Source organism: Heterodontus francisci, chromosome 6 (assembly GCF_036365525.1).
Source record: "Heterodontus francisci isolate sHetFra1 chromosome 6, sHetFra1.hap1, whole genome shotgun sequence".
Taxonomy (NCBI): Eukaryota; Metazoa; Chordata; class Chondrichthyes; order Heterodontiformes; family Heterodontidae; genus Heterodontus; species Heterodontus francisci.
This window is the reverse complement of record NC_090376.1, coordinates 40,012,712-40,037,399: the sequence shown is the minus strand read 5'-3', so window position 1 is coordinate 40,037,399 and position 24,688 is coordinate 40,012,712. Positions and strand designations below refer to the sequence as shown.

The 24,688-nt window shown below is 44.9% G+C and overlaps 1 protein-coding gene across 3 annotated transcripts in view; it reads left to right on the top strand.

Annotated features, from left to right (window-relative positions):
- The first annotated feature begins 753 nt into the window (after nt 1-753).
- LOC137371258 (protein furry homolog) overlaps nt 754-24,688 on the top strand; it is a 532,970-nt gene continuing 509,035 nt past the window's right edge. For 2 of the 3 annotated variants that reach the window (XM_068033516.1, XM_068033514.1), the window contains exon 1: nt 1,568-1,854. In XM_068033516.1, the coding sequence (XP_067889617.1) occupies nt 1,650-1,854 (205 nt within the window). In that variant the 5' untranslated portion in view covers nt 1,568-1,649. Of the gene's footprint in view, nt 790-1,567; nt 1,855-24,688 lie in introns of those variants that run through there. The other variant, XM_068033517.1, reaches the window with a different exon arrangement.

The window sequence follows — 24,688 nt, the reverse complement described above, 5'->3', positions numbered from 1 at the left end:
ATAGCACCTTTTACAACCACTGGCTGTTTCAAAATGCTTTACAGCCAATTAAGTACTTTTTGATGTGTGGTCACTGTTGTAATGCAGGAAACACTTGATGAATGATAATATTTAAGAGAACACTTTTATCTCTATTTCTACAAGATAGCAACAGCAATGTGACAGGATTGTCCAATTTGTCCGCCTTGCAGAATTTCCCCAAAGTTCAGTGGAGCACTGATGGCAACCATCCGGGCTCTAACACATTGCAATGATCTACATGAATCAAGGGAGCTTCTGCTACATCAATGCGCAAGTGAACTATACAGACAAAACTGTAAAATTCAGATCAGGGAAAGCCATGATCAAATTGTACAATATTCTAGTTTGACCACACTTGGAGAAACATGTCCATTTCTGGTCGTAGGAGGCAGTGCAAGAGTTCCTAATATTATGATCTGAATTATGAAGGAACAGCAGAATGTCTTCGGCTTTTCAGCCTGTAAACAAGGAGGGAGAAATTATATAGTGTTGGCCTGTCAACACAAACTGGCCTCAGGTAACAATTCCCGTGTGGGATTAGTTATGCCAGTGGCCCGATGGAAATTGGACTTTGGGCCTTATTTAAATTAGACCGGAGAGCTGCTGCACATCCCCAGGCAGCCTGCCAGTCAAGTAGATATTAACTTTGGGTCCCTGCAATGCCAGCAGCAGCCCTCAGGTAGGTATTGGTTGATGATGGGTCGATCGGGAGGGCCCAAAGAGAAATGGTCTTCAGGACTGCTATGGAGCCCGGAGGCTCCATATACAGTTAAGTATTTTTTACAAGACTTAGCTTTTTGGTGACAGCCTCCAGTGGTTCCTTTAAGGATCATTAGTTCAGCTGCAGGTAGACTTCGTTGCCCTGAACACAGCAAGCCTGGTGCCGCTTGCAGGCTGATTAATACAGAGGAGTCCTAAAACCAGCATTTTGCTGGTTTTTGCATATACAAGAGGCCTAATGCCAGTTTCAGGCATGGACCGTGTATGCTTAAACTGGAACCTTTATCAAAGTTGCTGGTGATGCACTTCGGCACAGAATGTGCAAGTGTATGCTAACATCATACAGATAACTGTGTATTTCGTAAAAAAGGTTGCTAATCATTGTAAGGATTTTCTAGATTGCTTGTACCATAATACCATAGCACTTTACGAATCTTTAGAACTTTACAAGAATATAATCTGAAGTTGTCAGAAACTGCCTAAAACAGATGTACTAAAGTTTCAATGATAGACTATACCATCTAATTCTCAGGGCATGTAAAGAAGTTGGAATGTTTGCACATAAAGAATATACCATCACAGTTTTCTGAGAATGTTCCTGAAATTATTTAAAATCTTACAATTATTTCCACATCTTTGTAGTTGTTTGTGAGGAATGGAATCTTAATTATTTAATATCTTTTCTTAACTTTGTTCTGAAGCTATCCACTGCTGCTCGGAGAGACTATTTTGTAATTCTACACCTGTGTGAGGCCTCGCCCATTAAATCGCAGGACTGCCCTAACAAGAATGTGAGGTAAACCATAGGCAATCAGATAGTTGAGCTTACATATGTTTGAGGAACAGGATCCTCTACAAAGCCTTCCCATGTGAAGCTGGACTTAGTTCCTATTGTTTAGTTGATTTCAATGGCACTTGACGATAGCAATTTGAACTCCGTGATCAAAGATACTGCAGATTTACTCCAGGATGAATTAAATTCAAGGAGGAGAGTTAGCCTTCCACCAGAATTCTTGGTGCGGATTGATAATTATGAGAAAGGTAATAGGAACTACAGGAATGTAGAGCAAATACACTTAAGGCGCCCGAAGAAAAGACCTTCTATTTTTCAAGGTAGGAGATGGTTTTGTGATATATGTTGATTGTGACTTATGATTATGAAATGCTTTTTTAAATATGTAGATTACAGCCAATATTTCTGTTTAAAATGACATCTATATGTGCCAGTTTAACCAGAAAAAATATGAATAGAGAAATATTGGTCAAATTAACATGTTAGGATGTGTTGCCGGTTTTAACAGCACAGTGCGCCACAAGTAGTGTTTTAAATACAAAAGTTTAAAAAGTGCCCATGGCAAGAGTCTGTTTATGACTAAGTAGAACTGATGACTGCACAGCTAGCAATTGGTAATTATCTAAAGTTATGCTTTGCATTCCTCTTCCTCAGCAGAGCCTGAAGATTGTTGATATGAGTGGTTGTTTCAACCAGATCACTTCATGATCTATGCGAGAAAGCTGCTGAATGTATACTTTAAAACTATTGCGAAGCAATGTAAGAATATGAAACTTTCGGGCACTTGGCAAATGCTTTTTTATAATGCTATTAGTCATATCACTTTTTTAAATTCATACACGGGATGTGGGTATTGCTGGCAAGGCCGGCATTTATTGCCCATCCCTAACTGCCTTTGAGAAAGTGGTAGTGAACCACCTTCTTGAATACAACTGAGTGGCTTGCAAGGCCATTTCTGAGGGCAGTTAAGAGTCAACCACATTGCTATGGGTCCAGATTCACATATAGGCCAAACTGAGTAAAGGTGCCAGATTTCCTTTCCCAAAGGATGTTAATGAACCAGATGGGTTTTTAATGACAATCTGATAGTATCAGTAATGGTGACCATGAAACTATCTCTTTGATCCAACTTATTTACTTAATTGAGTTTAAATTCCCCAGCTGCCGAATTCATGGGCCAGATTTTATTCCGGTGACAGAGGTCCTGGCAGCGGGCCGGAAGGCGGGCGGGAGACCCTGCCTCAGCCCTCTGTTGGACCCATTTGCTATCTCATGGCGGGCAGTCAATTAACTGTCCCCTGTCAGGGATGCCATCCGTTTAAGGGACGAGCTCCCGCCTCCAGAGCTGTCGGACAATCGCAAGGCCGGCAGCTCTGCAGTACCAGCAGTGCCACCAAGAGTGGTGGCCACTGCCAGGTACTGCAGGAGGTCCTGCAGTTCCGAAGACGTCGGAGACCCCAGGACAGGTAAGTGGGGTTGGGTTCGCCGGGGCCATTCAGGCAAGCTCCAGCAATAGGGCAGGGTGGTTAATGATGATGGGAGGGGGCAACCATTGCCACTGGGGGCCCTCCGGGGGCCATCTATTGCCCCCAAAGGAGGGACCGCCCCCATTCCCGCTAGGAGGCGACCAGACTTTACCTGGTGTCATCTCCACGTGGCGGCGTGCTCTTCTGTCCTCCACAATATTGGAGTGGAGGCAGGAATATGACCATTAATTGATCATTTAAGGGCTTCAATTGGCCTGGGGCAGGAAAGTGGTCCTCGGCCTTCCCCACCCCAAACAAAATGACAGGGGACCCAGGCAATGTCGGGAATGACACCCCTAGCAATTTTGTTTGCCACCCCACCTCCATTACCGTCTCCAAGGGCAGGATAAAATTCTGCATGTCTCCAGATCATTAAGTTCAAGCCTCTGGAATGTTAGTCCAGTAACATCACTATGCTACCATGCCCCCTAAAATAGACATACAAAGTACATTAAAAACATTACTGTTTCTCCTGCAGTATTCCTCATGGTAAGTCAGAGGATTAGGTTGGGAAATGTAGGATTTGAGGTTTTGGTGCAGAAGGAAAGGAGTTGAAGTCGAGGTGGACCAAAACTTGGTAAAAATAAAATAGTAGGTCTGTTATGGCATTGTTCATGGTAAGATAGCAGCAGTTTTGCGTTGCTGGTTTTCTAACTCCCATTATCTTTCTGTTTTTTATGCCTCTGTGCCCTCTTGCTTTTCTCTTTGCCTTCTTACTGGGACCAAAATTCCAGAATCTTGCTCCACCTGCTGAAGTGCACAATAGAACTCTAGTACATCCTTGAATCCCAACACAGTTGCTGTCCCAAGCAGTTGGGACAGATCATTTAAATACTTGGGGTTGAATGCCATGCATCTAAGAGCTATGAGAGGCGCCCACTATGAGAAGATTGGAGTGCCATTCCAGTCCGATAGGGGATCAGAGGTTCAGGAAGGGAAGGAACTGTTGCTAAATTTAAAAATTGCTTCTTGGGGTGCTAAAAGGCCACTGTTAGAAAGGTAATTAATCTCCTCTAGGATTGACTACCGTTGTCTATAGAACTTTTAGGATATTTACTAGGTTCTGTTATGAACTCTTGTCAGGTCTGAACTGGCAACAGCTCTGTTGAGCCAAATGGGGGGCATGGGCAAAGTCCTGAAGTAGCCCGCGAACTCTCGCAGACACGGCCCACCATGACATTGCAGGGAGGGGAAGACCTGCTCCCTTTTGGTTGATTTAAAAAGCAAACAAAAGCTGGGAGCTCTATGGATTAGGTTTTTAGTCACTGTTGCTGAAAGTGAAACATCTGCTCTTTGCAGTCTGGCTTTTAGGTGTGTCACAAATAGTGCTTCATCCTGTTTTGGATTGAGATATTTCTGGAGCTAACCAGTTTGCTCTGACGTAAGTATTATGAAAATGACTTGAGCATTTATGCTCAAAATGTAGCAGATTATACATGTCTATCATCAACATTTTGGGCATTGCAAAATTCACCTTTGCTGACAAAAATCAGCGGGTTGTATTTCTTTTCCCCTCAGTGCTGCTCCAAAACACGCTCTGTTGCTAGTGGAAGTAGGTCCAGCCTGTGCATGTTGTAAGCGAAAATTCTTGTAAGTACAGGAATGTCTGCCCACAGTATGCAGTTCCAGAATTACTTCCATTAGCAACTGGGTTTGAGTAGAAACAACACTGAAAGGGGAAGGAAGGGACGGAGGGGGGGGGGGGGGGGGGGCGAAATGGATGTCAAAAACAGAGAGTGTAAAGGGGAATGGATGGCAATGATGGGGAAGTAATATGGGAAAATGCATGATGTTGAAGGGGGAGGGAAGGGGAAATGAATGGGAAAAGGAAGGGCTGGGAAATGAAAGGTGAAGAGGAGTTATAAGGGGACAGATGAAAGGGAGCAGACGGTAAGATTGGTGTTTTAGGAGAAGCTGAGAGCAACACTTTGAGAGGGGAAAGGAAGGAGATTACCAACTTACCAACTTCGAGGGAGTGGGAAGAACCATGTCAGCTTTAACTGAGGGGCAGGGCAAAGACTACCAGTCTGAGCTGGGTTACAGAGTGTAGCTTGAAAAGACAGGGAAGAGGAAAAATGGCAGTTTGAGTGGGGGGAGGGGAAGAAGAGTGCTAGTTTGATGTGCGAGGGGGGAAGAACCATGCCACCTTGAACTGAATGGATGAGAGTGCCAGCATAAATTGGGGAGAAGTGACAGCTTGAACTGGAAGGGAGAAGGAGTGTCAGCTTACAAGGGAGTGGGGGGTTGGAATGGGAGGGGGGAGGTGGGGGGGGGGGGTGTGGAGAGAAAGAATAGTAGCAGCTTGAATGGGGATAAGAAAAGAATACCAGCTTTAACTGGAGTGGAGAAGGGACCAAGATCAATTGAGGCGGGAAGGAAGAAGAGTTATAACTCGATTAGGATTGTAAGGAGTTTTGGGAAGATTTGAGGACGAGAAAATGTCTCAATGAAATGACAGGTAGTTGTATTTTTTTTAAATTCATTCATGGGATGAGGGCGTCACTGGCTATGCCAGCATTTATTGCCCATTGCTAATTGCCCTTGAGAAGGTGGTGGTGAGCTGCCTTCTTGAACCGCTGCAGTCCATGTGAGGTAGGTACACCCACAGTGCTGTTAGGAAGGGAGTTCCAGGATTTTGACCCAGTGACAGTGAAGGAACGGCGATATAGTTCCAAGTCAGGATGGTGTGTGACTTGGACGGGAACTTGCAGGTGGTGATGTTCCCATGCATCTGCTGTTCTTGTCCTTCGAGGTGGTAGAGGTCGCGGGTTTGTTCATCGGTGGTAGAGGGAGTGAATATTTGTGCCTGGCGTGCCAATCAAGCGGGCTTCTTTGTTCTGGATGGTGTCAAGCTTCTTGAGTGTTGTTGGAGCTGCACCCATCCAGGCAAGTGGAGAGTATTCCATCACACTCCTGACTTGTGCCTTGTAGATGGTGAACAGGCTTTGGGGAGTCAGGAGGTGAGTTACACGCCGCAGGATTCCTAGCCTCTGACCTGCTCTTGTAGCCACGGTATTTATATGGCATACAGTATCTTTGTTAGCTGGTTCCAGATTGGGTATTGTGCCTCTGTGAACTAGGTGGGTGGGGAAGGTTGGATGTGGCAGAGTGATTCCATTGAGGTAACGTTTAGGGAAGTTTCAAACACAAAATAAGAAACAAAATAACAATTTTACATCTAATCAATCATGAAGTATAAAAGTTTTTAAAAATTTGTTCCTGGGATATGAGTATCACTCCCTAATTGCCCTTGAGAAGATGATGGTGATCTGCCCTTCTTGAACTGCTGCAGTCCATGTGGTGCTAGGTAGGGAGTTTCTGGGTTTTGACCCAGAGATAATGAAGGAACAGCAACATATTTCCAAGTCAGGATTGTGCGTGACTTTGAGGAGAACTTGCAGGCGATGATGCTCCCATGCACCAATGTCTTTGTCCTTCTAGGCAGGAGAGGACATGGGAATGGGAGGTACTGTCAAAGAAGCCTTGGTGATTTGCTGCAGTACATTTTGTAGATAGTACACATTGCAACCACAGTGTGCTAGTGGTGGAGGGAGTGAATGTTTAAGGTGGCAAATAGGGTGTCAGTCAAGCGGGCTGCTTTATCCTGGATGGTGTCGAGTTTCTTCAGTGTTATTGGAGCTGCACCCATCCAGGCAAGTGAAGAGTATTCCATCACACTCCTGACTTGTGCCTTGAAGATTGTGCAAAAGCTTTGGGGATTTAGGAGGTGAGTCAGTTGCTGCAGAGTAACCAGTCTCTGGCCTGCACTTGTAGCCAAAGTATTTATGTGACTGCTCCAGTTGACTTTCTGGCCAGTGGTGACCCTGCCATCTCGCCTTTTCAGGATGTTGATGCTGAGGTGTTTGGGGATATTAATGCTATTGAATGTTAAGGGGAGATAGTTAGACTTGTTAAAATTAACAAGAATGTACAATTTTTAATATTAAAATTCACCAATCTAGCCCACCAATTTTGTGTCTTCAACAATTGGATTTTTTTCAGACATTGTATTGACTCCATATGCCTGTGGAGGCATGTTCAAGCTACAATTCCTGTAATGACCCCTATTTCTGGGGTGCAACACAGAAGAAAATAGGGATAGAGACCATTTTGCTGGATTTCCATTCCCAATATGCTTCACATGCACTATCCATCATGGGTTAGGCAGGGGTTGCACTATTACATCTAAAATAGGAACTCCTTCGCAAATTTTATTTACCAGTCCTGGCTACAACACCATTGGATTCAGCATGTCAATTCATGCCATCAGCTGATTGCAAATCAATAGCAACAACAACTTGTATTTATAGATAGTGCCTTTAACATAGTAAAGCGCTTCACAGGAGCAAACAAAATTTGACACTGAGTCATTTGCAGATTGCTCTCATGTTAACTGGGCAGTCAGTTTCCTAAGACTACATTTGAAATCCTGTTACCTTTGAAGGGAAAGACAATAACATAGTTAGAATTATTTAATTACTAATGAATTAATCTTTGGCTTTTTTTTTTGATGTGATAAGAATTAAAAGGTAGCCTGTTGCAATAAAGGTGAATTGTGGGCAAAAGCGAAATGGGTATTCCATTTGGCATACTTCAGTACACATGCTTCTTGGAGGAAATGGAGGAGGATGAAAAGATTATCTGGTCATCTCTTTGCTGCTTGTGGAACCTTGCTGTGCACAAATTGGCTGCTGCATATCCTACACTGTTGTAGTGGCTACACTTCTTCATGGGCTGTAAAGCGCTTTGGGACATCTTGAAGTTGTGAAAGGTACTTATTTTAAAGGTACTTCTATAAATGGATGTCTTTCTTTCTTATACATAAATTAACAAATCTATGACCTTTGATCTGTTCAGAATTCTTCCACGTTACCTGCAAAAATAAGTTCTTTCTGGCTTTCCCTTTGAGCTTTAACTTTATCTGCCCCTTTAATGATCCCAGTGGCTTTCAGGCCCAGGCAGCACCCAGACATCCTTTTTGTCTGGCCCTGTGCCCAAACGTGTGCCGAAGACTACTCCTAATGTGCACCTGCTTCATTGTAATGAGGTCCCGGAGGTTGCTCCGATGCTGAAGTATTGCCATAACACTTCTGGTATGTTGCACACTAATTGCTCCAGGACAGTGCCAGAAGAGGAAGATCGGTCCTATCAAGTACAAGCCAGGCTTTTGGGAGAGGCTGAGGTCTTCTAATAAAAACCTTTGGAGACATTGAAGGACACAAAGAACAAAGAACAGTACAGCACAGGAACAGGCCATTTGGCCCTCCAAGCCTGCGCCGATCTTGATGCCTGCCGAAACTAACAACACTTCCGGGGCCCATATCCCTCTATTCCCTTCCTATTCATATATTTGTCAAGATGTTTCATAAACGTCGCTATCGTATCTGCTTCCACCACCTCCCCTGGCAGCAAGTTCCAGGCACTCACCACCCTCTGTGTAAAAAACTTGCCTCGCACATCCCCTCCAAACTTTGCCCCTCGCACCTTAAACCTATGTCCCCATGTAACTGACTCTTCCACCCTGGGAAAAAGCTTCTGACTATCCATTCTGTCCATGCCGCTCATAACTTTGTAAACCTCTATCATGTCGCCCCTCCACCTCCGTCGTTCCAGTGAAAACAATCCGAGTTTTTCCAACCTCTCCTCATAGCTAATGCCCTCCAGACCAGGCAACATCCTGGTAAACCTCCTCTGTACCCTCTCCAAAGCCTCCACGTCCTTCTGGTAGTGTGGCGACCAGAATTGCACACAATATTCTAAGTGTGGCCTAACTAAGGTTCTGTACAGCTGCAACATGACTTGCCAATTTTTACACTCTATGCCCCGACCGATGAAGGCAAGCATGCCGTATGCCTTCTTGACTACCTTATCCACCTGCGTTGCCACTTTCAGTGACCTGTGGACCTGTACACCCAGATCTCTCTGCCTGTCAATACTCCTAAGGGTTCTGCCATTTACTGTATACCTCCCACCTGCATTAGACCTTCCAAACTGCATTACCTCACATTTGTCTGCATTAAACCCCATCTGCCATTTCTCTGCCCAAGTCGCCAACCGATCTATATCCTGTTGTATCCTCTGACAATCCTCATCATTATCTGCAACTCCACCAACCTTTGTGTCGTCCGCAAACTTACTAATCAGACCAGCTACATTTTCCTCCAAATCATTTATATATACTACAAACAGCAAAGTTCCCAGCACTGATCCCTGCAGAACACCACTAGTCACATCCCTCCATTCTGAAAAACACCCATCCACTGTTACCCTCTGCCTTCTGTGACTGAGCCAGTTCTGTATCCATCTTGCCAGCTCACCTCTGATCCCGTGTGACTTCACCTTTTGCACCAGTCTGCCATGCGGGACCTTGTCAAAGGCTTTACTAAAGTCCATGTAGACAACATCCACCGCCCTTCCTTCATCAATCATCTTCGTCACTTCCTCAAAAAACTCAATCAAATTTGTAAGACACGACCTCCCCTTCACAAAACCATGCTGTCTCTCGCTAATAAGTTTGTTTGTTTCCTAATGGGAATAAATCCTGTCCCAAAGAATCCTCTCTAATAGTTTCCCTACCACTGACGTAAGGCTCACCGGCCTATAATTTCCTGGATTATCCTTACCACCCTTCTTAAACAAAGGAACAACATTGGCTATTCTCCAGTCCTCTGGGACCTCACCTGTAGCCAATGAGGATGCATTTCTGTCAAGGCCCCAGCAATTTCTTCCCTTGCCTCCCTCAGTATTCTAGGGTAGATCCCATCAGGCCCTGGGGACTTATCTGCCTTAATGCTTTGCAAGACACCCAACACCTCCTCCTTTTTGATAATGAGATGACAGAGACTATCTGCACTCCCTTCCCTAAGCTCATCATCCACCAAGTCCTTCTCCTTGGTGAATACTGATGCAAAGACCAGTATATAAATGTATCATTTTTTGTGAAATATGTAATTTAAAAAATAATATTGTTTAAATTCTTATTTTGAAAAATAGAAATTTCAGTTACTGAGAAAAAAAAGGCAGGATTTTCCTTTTCGGAAATTATTTTGAATAGTATGTAGAGGCAATCACTAAAATGGTGAGTTATATATGTTTGCCAAGGTAAAACATTACTAACAATGAAAATACTATCAAAGTGCCTCCTAAAGGTGTCATAGTTGGAAAAAAATGGGGACAATTTAATAATGAGGTGTCCCAGAAGAGCTGGTTTATACAGGCGTTTTCAATGAAACGTGCACACTATGCACCAAATTTAACACTCGATAAACTGGAATCAAAAATTGGCAAGCAAAACTCTTATGGAACAATGGACTGACTTTAAAGAGGAGATAGATTGGGTACAGTTGAGGTGCATTCCCACAAAGGAGAAAGATAAGACAAACAAAGCCAGAGCTCCCTGGATGTAGAAAGAGATAGAGAATAAGATGAAGCGGGAAAAGGTCGCATATGGCGAGGCGGTGGTGTAGTGGTATTGTCACTGAACCAGAAACCCAGGGCATTGCTCTGGGGATATGGGTTCGAATCCCACCGCAGCAGAAAGTGGAATTTGAATTTAATTAATAAATCTGGAATTAAATAGTCTAATGATGACAATGAAACCATTGTCGACTGTTGTAAAAACCCATCTGGTTCACTAATGTCCTTTAGGGAAGGAAATCTGCTGTCCTTACCTGGTCTGGCCGACATGTGATTCCAGACCCACAACAAAGTGGTTGACTCTTGCACGCCTGTGAAATGGCCTAGTGAGCCACTCAGTTGTACCTAACTGCTACCAAGTCAATAAAAAAGAATTAAACCAGATGGACTACCCGGCATCGACCTAGGCACCGGAAACGACAACAGCAAACCCAGCCCTGTTGATCCTGCAAAATCCTCCTTACTAACATCTGGGGGCTTGTACCAAAGTTGGGAGAGCTGTCCCACAGACTAGTCAAGCAACAGCCTGACACAGTCATACTCATGGCATCATACCTTACAGACAATGTCCCAGGCACTGCCATCACTGTCCCTGGGTATGTTGTGTCCCACCAGCAGGACAGACCCAGCAGAGGTGGCAACACATTGGTATACAGTCAGGAGGGAGTTGCCCTGGGAGACCTCAACGCTGACTCTGGACCTCATGAAGTCTCAGGGCATCAGGTCAAACATGGACAAGGAAACCTCCTGCTGATTACTGCCCTCCCTCAGCTGATGAGTCAGTACTCCTCCATGTTGACCACCACTTGGAGGAAGCACTGAGGGTGGCAAAGGTGCAGAATGTATTCTGGGTGGGGGACTTCAATGTCCACCACCAAGAGTAGCTCGGTAGCTGCTAGACTGGGTATGCGGCAGGTGGTGAGGGAACCAACAAGAGGGGAAAACATACTTGACCTCGTCCTCACCAAACTGCCTGTCGCAGATGCATCTGTCCATGACAGTATTGGTAGGAGTGACCACCGCACAGTCCTTGTGGAGACGAAGTCCCACCTTCACATTGAGGATACCCTCCATTCTGTTGTGCGGCACTACCTCCGTGCTAAATGGGATAGCTTCCGAACAGATCTAGCAATGCAAAACTGGGCATCCATGAGGCGCTGTCGGCCATCAGCAGCAGCAAAATTGTACTCAACCACAATCTGTAACCTCATGGCCCGGCATATCCCCAACTCTACCATTACCATCCAGCCGGGAGACCGACCCTGGTTCAATGAAGAGTGCAGGAGCAGCACCAGGCATACCTCAAAATGAGGTGTCAACCTGGTGAAGCTACAACACAGGACTACTTGTGTGGCAAACTGGGTAAGCAGCATGCGATAGATAGAGCTAAGCGATCCCATGACCAACAGATCAGATGTAAGCTCTGCTGTCCTGCCACATCCAGCCTGAATGGTGGTGGACAATAAACAACTAACTGAAAGAGGTGGCTCCACAAATACCCCCATCCGCAATGATAGGGGAGCCCAGCACATCAGTGCGAAAGATAAGGCTGAAGCATTTGCAACAATCTTCAGCAAGAAGCGCCCCTAGCCAACCTGTTCCAGTACAGCTACAACACTGGCATCTACCTGGTAATATGGAAAATTGCCCAGGTACGTCCTGTACACAAAAAGCAGAACAAGTCCAACCCGGCCAATTACCGCCCCATCAGTCTACTTTCAAAGAACAAAGAACAAAGAAAATTACAGCACAGGAACAGGCCCTTCGGCCCTCCAAGCCTGCGCCGATCCAGATCCTCTATCTAAACATGTCGCCTATTTTCTAAGGGTCTGTATCTCTTTGCTTCCTGCCCATTCATGTATCCATCTTAAAAGACGCTATCGTGCCCGCGTCTACCACCTCCGCTGGCAACGCGTTCCAGGCACCCACCACCCTCTGCGTAAAGAACTTTCCACGCATATCCCCCTAAACTTTACCCCTCTCACTTTGAATTCGTGACCCCTAGTAATTGAATCCCCCACTCTGGGAAAAATCTTCTTGCTATCCACCCTGTCTATACCTCTCATGATTTTGTACACCTCAATCAGGTCCCCCCTCAACCTCCGTCTTTCTAATGAAAATAATCCTAATCTGCTCAACCTCTCTTCATAGCTAGCGCCCTCCATACCAGGCAACATCCTGGTGAACCTCCTCTGCACCCTCTCCAAAGCATCTCCATCCTTTTGGTAATGTGGCGACCAGAACTGCACGCAGTATTCCAAATGTGGCCGAACCAAAGTCTTATACAATTGTAATGTGACCTGCCAACTCTTGTACTCAATACCCCGTCCGATGAAGGAAAGCATGCCGTATGCCTTCTTGACCACTCTATTGACCTGCGTTGCCACCTTCAGGGAACAATGGACCTGAACACCCAAATCTCTCTGTACATCAATTTTCCCCAGGACTTTTCCATTTACTGTATAGTTCACTCTTGAATTGGATCTTCCAAAATGCATCACCTCGCATTTGCCCTGATTGAACTCCATCTGCCATTTCTCTGCCCAACTCTCCAATCTATCTATATTCTGCTGTATTCTCTGACAGTCCCCTTCACTATCTGCTACTCCACCAATCTTAGTGTCATCTGCAAACTTGCTAATCAGACCACCTATACTTTCCTCCAAATCAATCATCAATCATCAGTAAAGTGATAGAAGGTGTCAGCTACAGTGCCATCAAGTGGCACTTGCTTAGCAATAACCTGCTCAGTGACACTAAGTTTGGGTTCCGCCAGGGCCACTCAGCTCCTAAGCTCATTACAGCCTTGGTTCAAACATGGACAAAAGAGCTGAACTCTAGATGTGAGGTGAGAGTGACTGCCCTTGACATCAAAGCAGCATTTGACCAAGTATGGCATCAAGGAGCCCTAGCAAAACTGAAGTCAATGGGAATCAGGGGGAAAACTCTCCACTGGTTGGAGTCATACCTAGCGCAAAGCAAGATGGTTGTGGTTGTTGGAGATAAATCATCACTGCAGGAGTTCCTCAAGGTAGTGTCCTAGGCCCAACCATCTTCAGCTGCTCATCAATGACCTTCCTTCAATCATAAGGTCAAAAGTGGGGGGGGTTCACTTGTGATTGCACAATGTTCAACACCATTCGCAACTCCTTAGATTCTGAAGCAGCCCGTGTAGAAATGCAGCAAGACCTGGGCAATATCCAGGCTTGGGCTGATAAGTGGCAAGTAACATTCATGCCACACAAGTGCCAGGCAATGACCATCTCCAACAAGAGAGAATCTAACCATCTCCCCTTGCCAGTCAATGGCATTACGATTGCTGAATCCCTCACTATCAACATCCTAAGGGCTACCATTGACCAGAAACTGAACTGGAGTAGCCACATAAACACCGTAGCTGCAAGAGCAGGTCAGAGGCTAGGAATCCTGTGGTGGATAGCTCACCCCCTGATTCCCCAAAGCTTGTCCACCATCTACAAGGCACAAGTCAGGAATGTGATGAAATACTCTTCACTTTCCTGGATGGGTGCAGCTCCAACAACACTCAAGAAGCCCGACGCCATCCAGGACAAAACAGCCCGCTTAATTGGCACCCCATCCACAAACATTCACTCCCTCCACTACCGACGCATAGTGGCAGCAGTGTGTACCATCTACAAGATGGTATTAACGCACCAAGGTTCCTTAGACAGCACCTTCCAAACCCGCGACCACTACCAACTGGAAGGACAAGGGCAGCAAATGCATGGGAACACCACCACCTGCCAGTTCCCCTCCAAGTCACACACCATCCTGATTTGGAACTATATCGCCGTTCCTTCACTGTCACTGGGTCAAAATCCTGGAACTCCCTTCCTAACAGCATTGTGGGTATACCTACCCCACAAGGACTGCAGCGGTTCAAGAAGGCAGCTCAATAGCAGTTGAGGATGGGCAATAAATGCTGGCCTAGCCAGCAACGCCCACATCCCACGAATGAATAAAAAAAGACAGATGTCAAGTTGATAATAAAAGTGAGAACCAGGCTGAGTATAGAAAGTTCAGAGAGGAACTGATAAAGGAAATAAGAGAAGCAAAGAGAGAGTATAAGAGACTGGCAGCTAATATAAAAGGGAATCTAAAAGTCTTCTGCAGGCATATAAATAGTAAAAGAGTGGTAAAATGAGTGGGCCGATTCAGGACCGAAAAGGGAATTTACATAGGGAGGCAGACGGCATGGCTAAGGTATTAAATGAAGAAGATGCTGCCAAAGTCATAGTGAAAGAGGAGGTAGTTGAGGCACAGGATGGACTAAAGCTTGATAAAGAGGAGGTATTAGGAAGGCTGGCTGTATTTAAAATTGATGTCACCAGGACCAGATCAGCTGCATCCGAGGATACTGAGGGAAGTAAGAGTGGAAATTGCGGAGGCACTAGCCATTATCTTCCAATCCTCCTTAGATACAGAGATTGTGCCAGAAGATTGGAGAATTGCAAATGTCACACCCTTGTTCAAAAAAGGGTGTAAGGAGAAGCCCAGCAACTACACGCCAATCAGTTTAACCTCAGTGGTGGGAAAGCTTTTTGAATCGATAATCTGGGACAAAATTAACACTCACTTTGACAAATGTAGATTAATTAAGGAAAGCCAGCATCGATTTGTTGAGGGCAAATTGTGTTTAGCTAATTTGATGAGATAATGGAGATGGTTGATGAGGGTAATGCGGTTGATGTGGTGTACATGGACTTCCAAAAAAGCATTTGTTAAAGTGCCAGATAACAGGCTTGTCAGCAAAGTTGAAGCCCATGGAATACAAGGGACAATGTAAGCATGGATTCAAAGTTGGCTGAGTGACAGGAAAGAGAGAGTAGTGGTAAACGGTTTTGTTTTGGACTGGAGGATGGTATATAGTGGGGTTCCCCAGGGGTCAGTGTTAGGACCATTGCTTTTCTTGATCTATATTGATGACCTATACTTTGTGTGCAGGGAACGGTTCCAAAATTTGTGAATGACACAAAACTTGGATGTATTGTGAACTGTGAGGAGGATAGTGATTGACCTCAAGAGGACATAGGCAGGCTGGTTGAATGGGTGAACACGTAGAAGATGAAATTTAATGCAGAGAAGTATGAAGTAATACATTTTGGTAAAAGGAACGAGGAAAGCTAATGTAAATTAAAGGATACAATTCTAGAGGGGGCGCAGGTGCATAGGGAACTGGGAATATATGTGCACAAATTGTTGAAGGAGACAGGGCAGGTCGAGAAAGGAGTTAATAAGGCATATGGGATCCTCGACTTTATAAATAGTGGCACAGAGTACAAAAGCAAGAAAGTTATGATGAACATTTATAAAACACTGGTTCAACTTCAACTGGAGTATTGTATCCAATTCTGAGCACTACACTTTAGGAAGGATGTTAAGGCATTAGAGGGTGCAGAAAAGATATAAGAAAATAGTTCCAGGGATGAGGAACTTCAGTTATTTGGATAGATTAGAGAAGCTGGGGCAGTTGTCCTTGAACAGAAGGTTGAGAAGAGTTTTGGGAGAGGTGTTCAAACTCATGAGCGATCTAGTCAGAGTAGATAGGGAGAAACTGTTCCCACTGGCAGAAGGATCAAGAATCAAAGAACACCGATTTAAAGTGAATGGCAAAAGAACCAAAGGTGACATGAGAAAAAACTTTTTTATGCAGCGAGTGGTTAGGATCTGGAATGCACTGAGTGCGTGGTGGAGGCACATTCAAATGTGGCTTTTGAAAGGAAAGTGGATAATTACCTGAAGAGAAACAATTTGCAGGGCTACGTGGAAAAGGTGGAGGAGTGGGACTAGGTAAGTTGCTCTTGCAGAGAGCTGGCGCAGACACAATGGGCTAAATGGCCTCTTTCTGTGCTGTAACTGTTTTATGATTCAATAACTCTAGTTGATCTTTAGTATTCAGTTCAAGCAGGTTTATGAATGATAATTGGATCAAAGTGGAGGAAGGAGAAAGAAGATACGAGAGAGTATCAGGGTGTAAGGAATTGGAAGGGAGGAGATAGAGGTGACAGTCATGGATAGAGAGGTGACACGGAGGGACAAGGAGAGTTAGGGGAAAAATGAGCAGGAGGAGAGGGGGAAGAAGAGAGTGAGGGTAGGGGAACAGGGAGTGGATAGGGGCAGACACCAGGGCTACGTTGAGGCAATTAGGTTGGCACAGGTTGGGAGAAAAGGGAAGCAATTTTAGCAGTGGTTGGAGGGGATCAGCAAACAAATTTGGGGAAGCTCAAGCCCAACAAAGTCTATCAATGGGAAAGATAAGAAAACTCTCTTATGGGGTGAAGGGGTTGGCCAACGCCATAAAACTCTGTGAGGGTAGGGAGCCATCTCACGGAGGAAGAGTAAAACAGCAAATGCACTTGGAGGGGGATTACAGTTGGGAAACATGTGCGGTTGGGAACAGTTGGGGATTATTTGAAAGCTCTTTCAGGGGCTGTGGAGGGAAGGCCAAATAATATTTTAAGCAACAGAGGTGTGCCAGCATTCTCATCAGGGGTTGGGAATGTTTTCTAAGGCTTGGTGTACTCTCTGCAGATTCCATAGGCTAGCAAACAGTCTTGACAGAGGAAAAGAATGTTAAAAGGGAAAGAACTCTTGATGGGAAGAATGTTAATATTATGGAAGCAGGGGGTTTTTAAAGTCCAAAAATGATTTTTCATTACATTAATTGTCTTTTCTGTGCAGCGTTCAGTAATGACCATTGAGATGCTAATAAATGTGTCCTCTTACAATATTAGATGTAACAATTTGGGTTTGTCAAGATTAGGTAATGCCAGATTCAGGGAGGAGGCTAATAATTTTAATCACCAACTTTAGAAAATGCTTATAAGGAGGGATTAAGATAATAGTTAAGAGTAGTCAATAGGAGACGCTTTCTGATAGCCTGAGGGATGATAAAAAAAAAAATTGGACAGGGGGCTAGGTGGGGAGCATGGAAGGATGCAGCAATGTTTGACGTGTCTAGGCTTTGAGCAAAATTGAAGAAAAATTCCCCGACTGCCATCATTTTTACCTCTACTTTTATTGACTCCTCAGAATAACTGCAGTTTAAAATTAATTTCCTTTCAAAAAGATGTGAATGGAAGTTAAAATACAAGGTAAACAAAAATATTGTAATGGCTTCTGCAGCTAACTTTACCATGACAGCTCTTTCACATTGACACTTTCAGACATACTAGATAGATCTATATACTTGGTATAAACAGAATTATGCTGTAGCCACCCAATGGGTGAATTTGACATTATAACACAGTCATGGCTTGCATATATCGCAAATAAACATATCATACAACTGTTCGTACCAGAAATGTTGGGGAACACAGGGCTTAGTGAGAGAGAGGAACTGAAAGAAATCAGTATTAGTAGAGAAATGGTGTTGTGGATATTGATGGGATTGAAGGCCGATAAATCCCCAGGGCCTGATGGTATGCATCCCAGAGTACTTAAGGAACTGGCCCTAGAAATAGTGGATGCATTGGTGGTCATCTTCCAAGATTCTATAGACTGTGGAACAGTTCCTACAGATTGGAGGGTAGCTAATGTAACCCCACTAGGGAGGTAGAGAGAAAGCAGGGAATTATAGACCAGTCAGCCCGATGTCGGTAGTGGGGAAAATTCTAGAGTCCATTATCAAAGATTTTATAGCAGAGCACTTAGAGAACAGTGGTAGAATCGGGCAGAGTCAGCATGGACTTACGAAAGGGCAATCATGCTTGACAAATCTACTAGAATTCTTTGAGGATGTAACTAGTAGAGTTGATGAGGGGGAGCCAGTGGATGTGGTTTATTTGGACTTTCAGAAGGCTTTCGACAAAGTCCCATATAAGAGATTAGCATGTAAAATTAAAGCACATGGGATTGGGGGTAGTGTATTGCGATGGATAGAAAATTGGTTGGCTGACAGGAAACAAAGAGCAGGGATAAATGGGTCTTTTTCAGAATGGCAGGCAGTGACTAGTGGGGTACTGCAGGGATTGGTGCTAGGACCCCAGCTATTCACAATATACATTAATGATTTAGATGAAGGAACTAAATGTAATATCTCCAAATTTGCAGATGACACAAAACTGGGTGGGAGGGTGAGTTGTGAGGAGGATGCAGAGAGGCTTCAGGGTGATTTGGACAAGTCGAGTGAGTGGGCTAATGCATGGCAGATGCAGTATAATGTGGATAAATGTGAGGTTATCCACTTTGGTAGCAAAAGCAGGAAGTCAGATTATTATCTGAACGGCTATAAACTGAGAGAGGGGAATATGCAGCGAGAACTGGGTGTTCTCGTACACCAGTCGCTGAATGTAAGCATGCAGGTGCAACAGGCGGTAAAAAAGGCAAATGGTATGTTGGCCTTCATAGCGTGAAGATTCGAGTACAGAAGCAGGGATGTCTTGCTACAATTATACAGGGCCTTGGTGAGGCCACACCTGGAATATTGTGTGCAGTTTTGGTCTCCTTATCTGAGGAAGGATGTTCTTGCTATAGAGGGAGTGCAGCGAAGGTTTACCAGACTGATTCCTGGGATGGCGGGACTGTCGTATGAGGAGAGATTGAGTCAGTTAGGATTATATTCGCTGGAGTTCAGAAGAATGAGGGGGGATCTCATAGAAACCTATAAAATTCTAACAGGACTTGACAGGGTAGATGCAGGAAGGATGTGACCGATGGTGGGGGAGTCCAGAACCAGGGGTCATAGTCTAAGGATACAGGGTAAACCTTTCCGGACTGAGATGAGGAGAAATTTCTTCACCCAGAGAGTGGTGAGCCTGTGGAATTCGCTACCACAGAAAGCAGTTGAGGCCAAAACATTGTATGTTTTCAAAAAGGAGTTAGATATAGCTCTTGGGTCAAAAGGGATCAAATGGTATGGGGCGAAAGCCGGAACAGGCTACTGAGTTGGATGATCAGCCATGATCATAATGAATGGCGGAGCAGGCTCGAAGGGCCGAATGGCCTACTCCTGCTCCTATTTTCTCTGTTTCTATGTTTCACAGATAAGGGTTGTGTGTAATTCAGATAGGAATATTATCCAGTAGATCACAGGCATCCACTTCATGTAACTTCAGTTATAGTATGATAAATTTATTATACTGAAATGTGACAAAAAATGACTTACACTGAAAAATATCTACACATCAGTCACTAATTTTATATATTATTATTGCTTGTCAATATAAGTTTAAGCTGCAAATATGCATTCTTATATGGTAGTATAAATTTCCGATTAATGTTAGACTGTTGCCTTCCAATTTGGGACCATCCTACTTGATATTTCCTCTTAACACTTTCAAATATTTAAGTATGTAGGTACAGCTACCTGGAAATTATCCAGGGATCCAAAACACTTTTTAATCTGAGACCTATGTAGGTTAGGTCTAGCAGTCTTAAAGTAGACTCATCTATCGTATATATAAATCAAACTAATGTAAGAAACTACTGATCGGAGAATTTCAGCATTTGTACATCACATAATATGGCACAGTCAACCAGGAATTTACAATCTGACAGCCTACATCTAATAGACTATTTCATGCTTTGAAGCAATTGAAGCAGAGCTATGGAACAATCTAGATATTGTAGTTAAGGCTACTGAGACACTTATACTGTAGTGCAACTCACATGCAGTTCAATGGAGTGCTGAAATACAGATTCAATTCCCCTGACTGCCTAATAGTTGCGCTGTTGTGGGAGGGTACAAAGCCAGATGCCTGTTTATTAATGAAAAAACTAAAATCAGAAACAGATATTCATTTGTTTTTAAAAGCAAAATACTGCAGATGCTGGAAATCTGAAATAAAAACAGAAAGTGCTAGCAATACTCAGCAGGTCTGGCAGCATCTTTGGAGACAGGAACAGAACCCATCATCAGATGAAAGGTCACAGACCTGAAACATTAACTCTGTTTCTCTCTCAATTGATTTGTTTTTGTTGTGTGTCTCTTGGTGGCTAATGAAAGTAGCGTTCTCAGAAGCCTGAAAGCAGGCTTCCAACCTGCTGGATATGGATGCCAGCATGGTGACCTAGCACCAGGCACTGAAGAGGAAGCTGGATAAGTACATGAAGGAACAGTAGGATATCCTTAGGGTTAGATGAAGTAAGGTGGAAGGAGATTCATGTGGAGCATAATGCCAAGGAGAGGTGGTTGGACTTTCTCTTGCTGACAATGGCCGTTGCATGCCACTTGTGTGGCACAAATGTTACTTGCCACTTTTCAGCCCAAGCCTCAATGGTTTCCAGGTCTTGTTGCACATGGGCACGGACTGTTATAGTATCTGAGGAATTGTGAATGGAACTGAGCACTGTGCAATCATTAGTGAACATCTCCATTTCTGACCTTATGAAGAGGGAAGGTCATTGATGATACAGCTGAAGATGGTTGGACCTAGGACAATGCCTTGAGGAACACCCGCAGCGATGTCCTGGAGCTGAGCTGATTGGCCACCAACAACCACAGCCTTCTTCCTTTGAGCTAGTTATGACTCAAACCAGTAAAGAGTTTTCCCCCTCATTCCCATTGACTACAATAAAAGCAAAATGCTGCAGATGCTGGAAATCTGAAATAAAAACCAAAAGTGCTGGAAATACTCAGCAGGTCTGGCAGCATCTGTGGAGAGAGAAGCAGAGTTAATGTTTCAGGTCGGTGACCTTTCATCAGAACTGGCAAAGGTTAATAACCTGTGACTTTTCTAATATTTGTCAGTTCCAAAGAAGGGTCACTGACCCGAAACGTTAACTCTGCTTCTCTTTTCACAGATGCTGCCAGACCTGCTGAGTGGTTCCAGCATTTCTTGTTTTTATTTCAGATTTCCAGCATCCGCAGTATTTTGCTTTTAGAAAAGAATTAGGTTTTAAGCAAATGAAGGGGAGGGAGGTGGGGGAGAGAATAAAGGGGAAGCTGTTTGATAGGGCAGTGGGCAGGACAGATTAAATAACAAAGCTGTCCTGGGATAAAGGTAAAGCGTGTGTTAATGCTTGTGGTGAAAGACAAAGCATTAGTCCAGAGAGAGTGTTAATAGCAGAATAATGCAGCTCTGACTACATGAAAAGCAGGCACATAGTTAAAAAATAAAATATTAAAAAAAGGCCAATGTGATTATTGACAGCGCAGCCAGCAGCTGACATCATCAGACTGTGCCAAACTGCACACAGGCACAGATTGACTCCTACTCTCTGCACATGTGCTGCGTTCCGCATTGCCAGGACTGGTTGGCGCATGCACAGATGACATCATCGCGTAATGTAGGCAGAGACTGGCAGTGGAGGAAGCGGGGAGAGCGCAGCCAAAGATTTCCTCCTCCCCCCGCCCGCTCCCCCCACCCCCGCCGCTCGCCCGCCTGCTCCCTACCGTGCTCGCTCATCGCCCTTCCGCCACTCGCTCATCCCCCTCCCGCCACTCACTCACCCCCACCTGCCTGCCCCCTCACACCTCCCCCCCCACCCGCTTACCCCCTCCCCCCCCCGACGGCTGACTCCCACTCCTGCTCGCTCTCTCCCGCTTGCTCACCCGCCGCTTGCTCACCACCCCCCCCCAACTGCTCGCTCACTCCCTACCCCGCCGCTCGCTCGCTCCCTCCCTCCCTCCCCGGCCCGCTCACTCACTCCCTCCCCGGCCTGCTCACTCACTCCCTCCCTGGCCCGCTTGCTCTCTCCCTCCGGCCATTTGTGCTGCCATGTGTTTAGGTTGCCTTCGTGTGATTATTTGAGCAGCGCCATCTTTAGTCCTGGCAGCTGCCTGACATCGCAGACTGTGACGTTTTATTAGCACAGGCTGCATCTGCGCATGTGCCATTGCAGCGCCACCTAGTAGCTGCGTTGTCAGCAAATGCAGCCAAAAAAGGCCAGTCATGCTCTGAAGTTATTGAACTCAATGTTCAGTCCGCAAGGCTGTAGAGTGCCTAACGGAAAGATTAGTTGCTGCTCCTCGAGCTTGCATTGATGTTCACTGGAACACTGGAGCAGGTCAAAAACAGAAATGTTGGCATGAGAGCAGAGGGGAGTGTTGAAATAGCAAGCAACCGGGAGCTCGGGGTCATGCTTTCGGACTGAATGGAGGTGTTCCGCAAAGCAGTCACCCAATCTCCATTTGGTCTCCCCAATGTAGAGACCACCGTATTGTGAACAGCGAATACAGTATACTAAATCGAAAGAAGTACAAGTAAATCGCTGCTTCATCTGAATGTTTGTGGCCTTTGGGGGATGGGGAAGGAGGGACCTCTGCAGTCCAACATCAGGATTCGCCGTTAACAGCATCGCCAATGCCACCCCTGCCATGTCATTGGGGGGGGCGATGGCCACCATCGTTGTGCTAAATGGCCGCCCGCTGCGTGAACGTGGTGGTGCAGCCACTAACCTCACAGGTGGGGGGCGCTGCCATTTTTCAGTCTAGATGATAGCAAAAAATTGCAAAGAGATATTGATAGACTTGGTGAGTGGGCAAAACTGTGGGAGATGGATTTCAATGCAGGCAAGTGTGAGATTATCCATTTTGGACCAAAAAAGGATAGAGCAGGGTACTTTTTAAATGGGAAGAGGTTAAGTACAGTGGATGTCCAAAGAGACTTGGGGGTTCAGGTGCATAGATCTTTAAAATGCCACGAGCAAGAGCAGAAAATAATCAAAAAGGCTAATGGAATGCTAACCTTTATACCTAGAGGACTGGAGTATAAAGACACAGAGGGTATGCTGCAGCTGTACAAAACCCTTGTTAGACCCCACTTGGAGTACTGTGAACAGTTCTGGGCACCACACCTTAGGAAGGATATATTGGCCTTGGAGGGAGTGCAACGTAGGTTTACAAGAATGATACCTGGACTACAGGGGTTAAGTTACGAGGAGAGATTACACAAATTAGGCCTGTTTTCGCTAGAATTTAGAAGGTTAAGGGATGATCTGATCGAAGTCGTCAAAATATTAACAAGAAAAGACAGGCTAGATAAAGATAAACTATTTCCACTGGTTGGAGATTCTAAAACTAGGGGGCATAGTCTAAAAATTAGGACTAGACCGTTCAGGAAAGATGTTAGGAAGCACTGCTTCACGCAAAGGGTGGTAGAGTTTGGAGCTCTCTCCCACAAACAGCATTTGAAGCTAAAACAGTTGTTAATTTTAAATCTGAGAGAGATATATTTTTGTTAAGCAAAGATATTAAGTGATATGGGCCAAAGGCAGGTATATGGAGTTAGGCCATGGATCAGCCATGATCTCATTGAATGGTGGGACAGGCTCAAGGGGCTGAATGGCCTGTTCCTATCTTCCTATGTTCCTATGCATGTCTGTGCTAGATATCCAGGAAGATGCCATGACTCATTCACTCTGTAATAATGACATCTCCAGCAGGTTCTCTCCATGACACAGCCTCAACAGCTGACTCCTTCTCATAGATCTTATAGAAGACAAAGGCTACCCTCTGAAGATATTGTTGCTGAGTCCTGTAAGGAACCCTTCCAATTTCCACAGCAGAGATACATCAGGAGCCTCAACATCACCACAGCAATAATAGAGCAAGCCATTAGGTTGCTCAAGATGTGGTTCAGGTGCCTGGACAGATCTGGAGATGACCTTCAGTATGCCCCTCAAGGGTCTCCAGGATTGTTGCAATCTGCTGTGCCCTTCACAACATCACAGTGCAGAGAGGAGTGCTGCTGCAGCTTGAGGAAGATATAGAACAGCCGGTATTAGAGGTGGAGGAAGAGAGAGAGGTAGAGGACCCAGATGTGGCCATGGTGCCTGCAGTCACACACCTGGAAGCTTGAGTCCAGGCACGCCTCACTTAATATGTGTATGTAAAGACACCTGGCAGTGAAATCAGAAATCCTATTCCACCCCTCCCACCAAGACACACCTCATTCAAACAGCCAACTGTCATATTCACTTGCTTTCCTCCTCATAAAGGCAGATCATAACATTCACCTGAAGGCTAATGTCCAAGGTGAATGGGTGAGGCAACAAAGAAGAGGCCATGAGAAAGAGTTCTATTAAAGTCTTTCATTCATTGAAATAAACATCGTTATCACTCCATTAACCATGTCATAAGCACCATTAACCTTGTTATAAGCACCCAAGAGAACCCCCTGGTGCAGCTAAGACGTCTTTCTCATTTGCTTCTTCATACTCCTACATGGTGCCACCCCTATGGCTTCAGCTGAGCTGAAGACAGACTGTTCATTCCCCTGCTCTGACACGAGAGGCCTGTGGCAGACAT